Source organism: Trachemys scripta, chromosome 7 (assembly GCF_013100865.1).
Source record: "Trachemys scripta elegans isolate TJP31775 chromosome 7, CAS_Tse_1.0, whole genome shotgun sequence".
NCBI classification, from domain to species: Eukaryota; Metazoa; Chordata; order Testudines; family Emydidae; genus Trachemys; species Trachemys scripta.
The window spans coordinates 117,931,021-117,941,159 of record NC_048304.1 but is presented as its reverse complement, the minus strand read 5'-3'; the positions used below and the strand labels follow the sequence as shown (position 1 = coordinate 117,941,159).

At 38.1% G+C, this 10,139-nt stretch overlaps 1 protein-coding gene across 5 annotated transcripts in view; it reads left to right on the top strand.

Moving 5' to 3' along the window:
• The first annotated feature begins 204 nt into the window (after positions 1-204).
• RBM20 (RNA binding motif protein 20) overlaps positions 205-10,139 on the top strand; it is a 157,024-nt gene continuing 147,089 nt past the window's right edge. For 2 of the 5 annotated variants that reach the window (XM_034775222.1, XM_034775214.1), the window contains exon 1: positions 206-523. In XM_034775222.1, coding sequence (XP_034631113.1) covers positions 378-523 — 146 coding nt within the window. In that variant the 5' untranslated portion in view covers positions 206-377. Of the gene's footprint in view, positions 524-10,139 lie in introns of all 5 variants that reach the window. The other 3 variants (XM_034775213.1, XM_034775218.1, XM_034775221.1) reach the window with 2 other exon arrangements.

The following is a 10,139-nucleotide window of genomic DNA, read 5'->3' as shown; positions in this document are numbered from 1 at the left end:
AAGGGGGACGGAAGGGGGCGGGGGTCCCGGCTCACTGCGCCCCCGGGTCGGGAGGGGAATGGGGGGGGTCCCGGCTCACTGCGCCCCCCCAGGAGGCGGGGACTCCCGGGTGCGGGGGGGGGGGGCTGCTCCTCCCATTGGCTCCGCTGTGCCAGCCATCGTCATAAATGCTGCTCCCCAGGCGCCGGCCGCCCCCCATAGGGCCGCCGCAGCCTCCTAGCCGGCCGGGGGGTGGCTCCCGCTCCGGGCTCCCGTGGGCCGGGCTGTCCAGCCCCCAGGCTTTGCTCCCTCCCTCCTCCCAGCCCACCCCGGGCTGGCTCCGAGGCGCGCTCCGCGGTGCCCCATCGCTCCAGGGGGCTGGGGGAGCCTCTGGCTGAATGGTCCCCGCTGCCACCATGAACCAGGCCCCGGCCCCCAGCGGCTCTGAACAGCCCGACCGAGATGCCCGCAACGCAGCCCCCGGCCACCCGGCCTCCAGCAGAGGGATGCAGCCGCCGCCCCGTCTGCCCCAACTCATCCAAAAGTAAGAGGCGCGCTAGTGACTCCCAGGCTTGGAGCCGGACCGGGGTCAAACTTCGCCCTTGTTCCTGGGCAGCTCCTGCTCCCCTTCCCCTTCCCCGCTGTGCCGACGGGGTCACACGGGCAGTGCAGCACACGGGGGTCTGTGGCAAAATCTCCCTCCCCGATTAATTGGTCTTTCTAGCCGGGTTGCTTTGGCAGGTCTGGAGCATGCAAATCCTTAAGGATCCGTTAGCTAAGGGATTTAAACGGCTCTCGCTGTTTTCCGCTCTCCTAATTTAGGTACCAAATTTCACCCTCTCGGCCCTAGGCAGAGCCCCAGGACAATCTAGGGAAAATTCTGTGCCTCTGATTTACAGACAGTCATCCCTACAAGGATCAGCAGCGGTTTAGCAGCCAGGTTGAGTTTTGCTGCTGGTGCTCGGCTGAGTTTCCTTTTAAACAGGGGCTCAACCATGTTCAGCGTATTTATTGGGTCCGTTATAATCCATTTCACTTCATGGTAAATTGTAGTTGGACGCTTCTGAAAAGTTTTTGCTTTTGCGGCGGCTGTTGTTTGTCGTTGTGTTCAGCAAAATTCATAAACAAAAGTTATTTTCCCATGAGTTGGCTGCAAATGTGACAGTCATCAGGCCTACAATGAGTGGAGTCAGTATTGTGCTGGTACAGACAAGACATACCAATAGTTAGGAAAACTTATCCGTCCCTTGCATAAAAGAATCTCCCTGGCTCTTATCAGTGTAATAATGGTAATAAAAAAGCTTATGATATTTTACTTTTTTACTCTCTCTCTCAAAAGGGGAAGAAATACCCTGACACATACAGTTGCTTAAGAGTGATAACTATTTTCTGTCGGGTTAAACCAGAGGGTTAAAGACTAACTAAATGCACTGTAATTAGTACATGAAATATGAATACTATATAAAAAGTGATACTGTACTGATGCAATTAAATTATATGTTCTCTATCTAACTTTTGTTTGTTTGCTTTGGTCATAGTTTTATGTTAAAAAAAAATCTGGACTTGTATTTTGGCAGAAAAAATACACTAGTAAATATCGATTTGGGAGCTGTTAGATTAGTCCCCTCTTGTTTTAAGATCTGCTGTTTGCTTTGTTGATTAGAAAAGAGGTTGAGCGTTAAGCATTAGCGTATGTTAAAAAATACATTTTGACATACTGGTCCAGGCCACAATAGGTATTAAGTTCTTGTGTTCAGTTGTCAAGTAAATCTCTGGTATGGCCAAACAAAGTCTGATGCATGGTAAAGTAATACCAGCTTAGTAGTTAAACTTGGTATTTGTAGAACTTTATCAGTAAGTGAACATATTTTCTTTAAATATTACTATATGACCAAGATTAAGTCTACAGAGCAAACACTCTCAACCTCCTTCCCCAACATAGTCAACAGAACAATGTTTATTATAAACAGAACATATGGAACATTATTTTAGATTGAACATCTGTGTATTTAATTTAATTTTAAAATGTGTATGAAAGCAGACTCTCCAAGATGTCTCTTTACTTTGTGGTACTAAAAGTTGACAGTGTGTTCTTAAGCAGGCAGCATAATTTTATATATGAAACTTTCCCATGTTTGGTATGTGTGTCCAATTATTCTTATAGAAACTGAACTTCAGTTTGAAATATTAGTGTTTATAAAATACAGAAATATAGTATTTATATAATATCAGTATCATATAGATCTGCTGGGTAACTGAAGAGCTATTATATACATAAATTGTAATCCTGTTACAAGCCACTTAAATTTGTTCCTAAACCATCACTAAGTCTCTCTGAACTTTTAAATGACTGTCTCTAAAGATGGCTCTAATATCTTACTGTTTATCAAGATTTTATATAGCACATAACACAAAAGTTAGCTAGGTGAAGACGTCAAGGTGTTTCATGACCATCCTTTTGGTTTTTGTTTAAAACATTTTTAATAATCTTCACATTTTTGATAATCGTTTCTGATGGCAAATTCTGTGTAAAAATTGAAATGTGAGTCTTCCTTCAAGTCTATCTTTAAGAAGACAATTTAAAGAACTTGGTGTGCGTCAACTGTTCTGTATCATGGCAGCATGGCGTAAAATGGCAAATGTCGAACATCTCTATCTAAGGCACTGCAACTTGATCGCGTTATTTTGTAACTGTGCTCCATAATTTAATCTGTGCTTCCATGTTTACATTATAGTTAGCGCACTCCCACATGAAGTATATTAAGTAGGAAATAATGGCAAATTGTATTTTGTTGCATGAGGAATATTTGGAAATTAATTTTATAAACGGAATATTTGAGTCACATGTTGGTTATTTAAGATAACAAATATAATGAGACATCTTAAAAATGCTGTATCAAATTAGCTATTTAATGTAAATTAAATGAACTGTAAATTAGGACAGATATGAGCCTCAAAACAAGATGCCTTAAAACCAGGAAATGGTCATTTGTTGTTCTTTGCAGGAAAGAGAATTGCTGATTCATAACTAGAAAAGTTCACTGCTTATAGGAATTTTTCTTTTCCTCAGACGAGTTCTGCAGTTCATGGTTGCCCTTTTAAAACATTTGCTTGACTTTTGTTTTTATTTTCCAATCCGCAGCAAAAAAAAAAAAAAAAAATAGCTTCTTAGATTAGATGCTAATTTTCTAGTTGGCCTAATGCAGAATATAATTTATTTTTATTACTGTTTTTTGTGGGCTGTTTCCATTTTGTTACTTCTATTTATTAGATTTATTTTTAAGTGCTCTGGCTCTCTTGGCCCCTATAAGTGTTAGAAGCTATTGCAGACTTTAGTGAAATAAAGATGGGATTATTGAAAATATTTTAAAATAACACTTTACAAGAGTAACTTGGTAACCATTTACAATAAACAATCTGTTAGGCAATTGTGAGTAAAGTTAATAGAACTGGAGATTTGATACTTTGACACAAAGTATCTTTGTTAAACTCTTGCAATGTGAACATAATAAACTAAGGGGTAGCAGTGTTAGTCTGGATCTGTAAAAAGCAACAAAGAGACCTGTGGCACTTTATAGACTAACAGATGCATTAGATCATAAGCTTTCGTGGGTGAATACATGTTGCGTCTGATGAAATGGGTATTCATCCATGAAAGCTTATGCTCCAATACATCTGTTAGTCTATAAGGTGCCACAGGTCTCTTTGTTGCATAATAAACTAACTTTCTTATTTCCAAGGATTTTTAAAAATGGTTCTCCATCTTAAATTCATAATACTTTCATAAAATGTAATTAAGGTATTTCAGGTTTCTTGCTGATCCTAGACATGATTAATGAAATAAGATACATAGTACTGTAGAGTATGCTGTCTACACTCGGGTGTATAATTCTAAGTTCTGAAAACATCATTGGTCTTGACTAATAAAGAGCCTGAAAAGAGATTTATAGAAAGCTTAAAATTGCAAACATAAGCATGATTTAGTTAGTTGCATTGGGAAATGACTTTTTATTCCATGGAAATAAAATTTGGCTTTGAGGTCAACGCCATCGGATTATGAGATCAGTGTTGTGGGGGGAATGTATCGTGAACTGATATTATTTTGAAGATTAATTTTAAAAATGCATATATTTGTTTATAAAATAAACCAGATAGCTAAGGAAAGGAAACAAGGGAAATTCTAATATTAGTAGCAATTATTAATTATTATTATTTTATTATATTCTGTTTCTACTGTGGTAGTGCCTAAGGACCACAGAGATTAATTGCCAATTATACTAGGGAGTGTACAAACAAATAAATATTAGAAACCTGTAAAATACCTAAAATAGCTATTCTATGCATAATAATGTTAAGGAGCTGTTTGAACTTCTTTATTCTTTTTTGCTAGAAAAGTTCACTTTACAAAACACGTTTTATATTTTAGATGTTGCACCACACAGTGCAAAATCAATTTTTAGCCCGTGGTTCAGTGTTGTTCTGTATCACCTGCTCTTAGGTTGAGTGGGAATGCTTAAGAATCAAGAAGAAGCAAAAACTTGTACTGATAAATCTTTGGCTTCCAACATGCATGGTTCACTGGTGTGTAATAGAACAACCAGCTAGAAATAACTTTGAGAAAAGACTGATTAGCGTTATTACCTTAAATATAAAGAGACTTCATGAAATGCAGGTTGAATTCTGTATTAAAAACCTTAGTTTAAAAAAAGCTGTGAGTAAATACACAGTTGAGGGCATTAATTGTAATTGAATGCATTGAAAATTTTAAATCATTAGTTGCACACTTGCAGTGTTAATAATTTGTCCTGGATATAATACTATCTAGTAAAAAATGGCGCGGTTTTGTAGCCTCCGGTAGATACTGACATAGGCTCATTGCATCTGTTTTGCAACTTAAGACATCTAAAATAATGAGACAAAAACAAAGCAAATATTTCTTTCTAAGGGAAATTGTTACCTCACTGTCATGTTTTGAACGTTTTGGAAGGAAGATGAAATCTCCAACATCTGTGCCTAAGTACTCATCAGTTTTAGGGATACATATGTTGGTGTTGAAAATTTTCAGAATTCCTTCCTTTACTCCCTACATCTTAAATAAGGAATCTAGTTGGGAGAAAAACAAGCACTGAAGGAAAACATACTGTGGGATGAATTTTCAGAGTAGCAGCCGTGTTAGTCTGTATCCGCAAAAAGAACAGGAGTACTTGTGGCACCTTAGAGACTAACAAATTTATTAGAGCATAAGCTTTCATAGACTACAGCCCACTTCCTCGGAGCATAAACTTATGCTCTAATAAATTTGTTAGTCTCTAAGGTGCCACAAGTACTCCTGTTCTTTTTGCGGGATGAATGTGTCTATTCAAAGACCTGGAAGATCCAAGAGTGGCTTCCTTGCCTTATATCCTAAAATAGCTCTTGTTCCCAAAGTAGGAAAAGAATACATCTAATTAATCTGTTTTTAGCTGTTATTTTAAAAATTAAATGTTAGCATCAAAGTTTTCATATAGCTTACTGGGTTTTTTGTTTTTGGTTTTTTTTTTTTTTTTGCTGATAAGTGTAATTTTTTTCAACAATAGGACTCTTTGGACTCACATGAGAGATAAAATATTAGATATACTCCATTAGTCATGGCAAATAGCTTTTTACATATAGTGCATGCATAGCTGCTATTTAACAATGGTACTTTAGGAGAAAAACTGTTTTTATTGTCTTTGTTCTTATAGATCTAGGCTTTCCATATTTATATGCAGATTTAAATGACAGTTTTTAAAAAAGGAATTAATCTGATTCTTTACATTTCTCTTTTCCCCTACCTAACAAAACCATCACAGTGTAGTTAATGCCAATTATAACAGTGTGATCTTCTTTGCTTTTTCCCTCAGCCCCAAATGAAAAAAAATTACTGTAGCCTTCTTCACCAGGAAATCTTAACACAAAATTGGAAAGGAAATATAAAAACTAGATCAAGCAAAACTGGCATTGTGGTGTTAAGCAGAGCTTTACTAAACTACATCACCCTAGTCCTCCCATCCGCTGTTTGCATGTTGTCTTTTTACATTCTGCAGGACTATGAAATGCCTCGTGCCTTTCTGATACTATATAAACAACGAGTCCCTTCTCAGACAATGCCTAGTATTCAATTCAGGATTCAAAATGTGGATCACAAATTAAGTGCAAAATGAAAAAACTAGTTAAAGCTTCACTTCAATTTGAAATCCGTTTTTTGTATTAAAAAAAAAGAGAGTTAAAAGTTGTTTCAGGCACTATTGGTGCCCTGGAGTCCACCTGTCAGTGCTTGTGGCTTAGTTATAACTTCCTACTGAAAATATTTTTCTCTCCCCTGTGACTGTGTGGATTACTGTACATGGGAAACAGTGAAACTGACTATACACGAGGTGCTGTCAAACGCACAGAGTAAGCAAACTGAAAAATAGAGATTTCTTTTTCTCTGTTCTAGTCAATTTAAGTGTTACTGCCAATAGTAGGTAAAATATTTTCAGGCATAAAGTGTGATATATTTTTTTTTAAGTTGATGGCATTATTTTAATAATATAACTGTCTGAAACCAGGACTACAGAATCTTTTTTGTATCCAGGAATTTTCCTGTGGGCTACATAATAAAACTGAACAGAGTTTTGTCCTGGGATGAGCTCAATAGGTTTTAGGACCTGAGGAGGGAGTATTGAGGTGGAGACAGAAGTGGGACACCAAGCAGAACTATGCTTTTTAATAAGCATGAAAATATCCCCCTGTGCACAAATATCCCATTGAATCTAACTTTTATGATTAGTTACGGTCATTATCCAATTTTGGATGACCCTGCAAATATGAAACTTGTTTGGAAGATTTTAATGGAGAAAATTCTGCTGAGCTGCAGCTGGCCTGGATAGCAGGCAGTGCCCCTGGTTACAGTGCCAGAGACTTCAGTGGAAAGTGAAATGAATCTGTGCTTCAGGAGCAGGATAAGGAAATAAGCAAAGTAATTGGTGGTTTATGGAACACAACACATGGGAGTGGATTCCTTCTTACTGGTACTAAATTGAGTGGATCTAGTTCTTTTTTATTGGAAATTCAATACTACTGTTCCCATCAGTGAGGAGGCTGGGAAATGTTTGCCTTCGTTAAGCAGTCAGCTCTCGCTACAGGCATTGTGAATGCAAATGCTCAAAGCAGTAGATATGTATAAGCTTGCATATTGACGCTACCGCTAAACGACTATACTGCATTCTTATCTTTGTTCTTTCCTGTATTAAGAGCCAATGTGTGGGGACAAATTCAGCCTTGATTCAGTATTGCAAAGAATCCTTTCTAAGGAATTGTCAAAACAATAATTAGAAGTAGTTACTTTAAAGAAAATTAACATTACACTTTGTATGTATACAGGACTACGCAGATATGTTTTGGGAGGGGAATAAATGGAGGCATTATTTGCAACAATCACTATACTGGACTGAAACATTTTATGCACTTTGCAAATATTACCTTGATTTTTTTTTATCCTAACGAATTCTTTTCATCTGTTTTCCAGCTAAACATTTTGTCATGCTCTCCCGTCCCCCTGAGTATATATCCCTTGCTTTCGTCCCCCTCATTCTTTGTAACATTTTGTACTTGATTAAAGGACACAGTTGATCTAGCCTCTGCCCCTGCTTTCTTTATATCACACTAATGACCTATCAATGGGAAACTGTCACTTTATGCTGTGGTTAAAAACTAGCAATCCTTGTATTGTGGAAACTTTTAATATCTTGTTTGTTCTGGATCAAGCACAGTCTATTTCACAAATTCCTCCTGCCTGTTATTAGAACAAATGAGAATTATACGTATTTTGCATCATACTGAGGGAAACAGCTTAATGTATTATTTGATTAGGGGGTAGATGTAATTATAATGTACAGAGGCTATTATTTCATGGCAGACTTATTGCATAGAGAAGTTTAGACTATATGCAGACCATTAGGTTAAAAGTGATTTTTTTCTTTAAACACCTATTAAGCAGACCACATCCATTTATCTCTTATAGTCAAAAGATTTCAAAGGGGCTAAGTTTGTCATTTAGTTTTCCTTCATAAGCATATTGTTAGGCCAACTAGGTTGACAATGACCATGGGCCCAATGTACAGTGATATTACATGGACATATAAATTGCAGCATAACTGGCATTCTTTCTGAATTTGCCACAAAACGGTGCTCCAGAATCTAAGCTATCATTTACACACATAAAAACTTTTCGCCCTTATGGGTGGTTGTGAGGATAGCCACTAAAATGTAAAAGCTTGCAGGGATGTCTGCCTGAGTCTGCAGACAGCTTGCATCTGTAGCTCTAGGAGGAGCGAAAGGTTGACTTTCATCAGTGTGGTGTTAACTCTGCAGCCTATTGATAATTGAAATGGTGATACGGGTAACTATTTCACTGCTGATCCTTTTTAATAGATATACCCAGATTACGTACTCCTTCTTCAGTTTAGGATGTCCTGCATATACTGGGAATGAGTGAAGTGGGATGTGAGAAGAGGAATTTTAACCCTCTTTCCCCCCCAACTCTGATTGCATTCTAGATGCCCAAAACCCCAGCTGTTCCCTACCTAGCTGTCAAAACCTCCAGCTTCTCCCCAAGATACCTACATTGCAGCTTTTTGTTTTCAATACAAAAAATGTGCAGCATATTGAAACTTTGGTAGCAGTGTAAAATATCCTGAATATAACATCACCAAGGATTACTGGTTTTGATTCTACTGAAGAGTGGGGAGGCATGTTGTGATAGGGTGTGGGATTCAGGGGCAGATCTACTTAATTCAAGACCAATATGCCTTCTAGGACATAGGGCCTTGATAATGAGTATGCATTTTCTCTTAACGTTTGTATCGTATTTTGGGGAATACTGAACTACTTACAAGTCTAAGTACAATGAGTAACTTGGCAGTTTAGTCTTCCTTTATTGAGCTAATAAATCGCCTCTTCTCCCGCCCCCCCAGTGTGGGTTTTTGTATGTCTTACATGTAAGAGCACCAGTAACCTGAGAAAACAACAGAATCTATTTTCCACACTAAGAAGCATTATTTACAGGCAACTGTATCTACTTAAAGGTAGTGTTCTTTAGGGGAAAGTGCATTGAAATCACTTTCTCGTTCAGTAATACTTGTATGATTCGTTATACTGACTATTTGTAAATGGACTGTTCTTTGTTGTTGTTGTGAGACCATTACATTTTAAAAACATAAATTTTGTTTTTAAATCTGTGAGCGTGCATATCAAATAAATACAGTATAGTTCTTTAATACTATGCAGGATACTGCATTCTCTTTCTCCCTACTGCCCATTCTCCTTGGAAGTAAACTGAGTGCTGACAACTTATAAGATAGAGCAATTGTTTGAGAAATTCCCTCCATTATCCATAAATTAAACATGAGTAGCTTTATTCTCACAACTACGTACTCGGCCTTCTCAACATGGATGACTATGTTGGAGGCCAATTCAGAAATATTGTCTAAAAATGCATTTTCCCAACATAAGTTTGTTGGTGTTAAAGATTATACATATCTCAGATTGGGGCTGAAGTCGTGAGAGGGTTTCTTTCGTCTCCTAAAACAGCAGAGAAATATTAGTAAAAGAGGCAGCATATTTCTCAGCTCTTGACTTCTCTTACCTACCTAAACTCGTCCATTAACACATCTGAAAATTCACACCATAGCTATCCATGTACTGTGAGCCATCCATTTGTGCTCTACTCTTTCGCCACCCAGTCACTTGGTTCATTCTTTCAAGGTCAGCCACGGTTTCCACCCTCCTGCCAGCCAGTAACTGAGCATCATGCTCTCTCCTCTGTTTACAACTTCATTTAAGGTCATTACTTTACGTTGCAGTTTACGTTACTGTCTTTTAGACAGGCCCACCCTGCTGCTGATGTCCATTGCTGGCTGTTCTTGAAATGTGTCATGAGGCTAAACATTTTAGGAAGCCATGTAGTTAACCTCTTCTATTAAGTTTGAACTGTTTACTTTATGTCAGTGATTTTTTTTTCCCCTTGATGTTAATGATCATGTCCTGGCAAGGAGTTTTTTCAAATATTCACTAGTGAACCATGGCTGCATGTTTTCCCCATGGCCCACTAAGATGGGTTTTAGTAGCCCTGTTGGCATAATGGACAAAGAAGTTTGTAG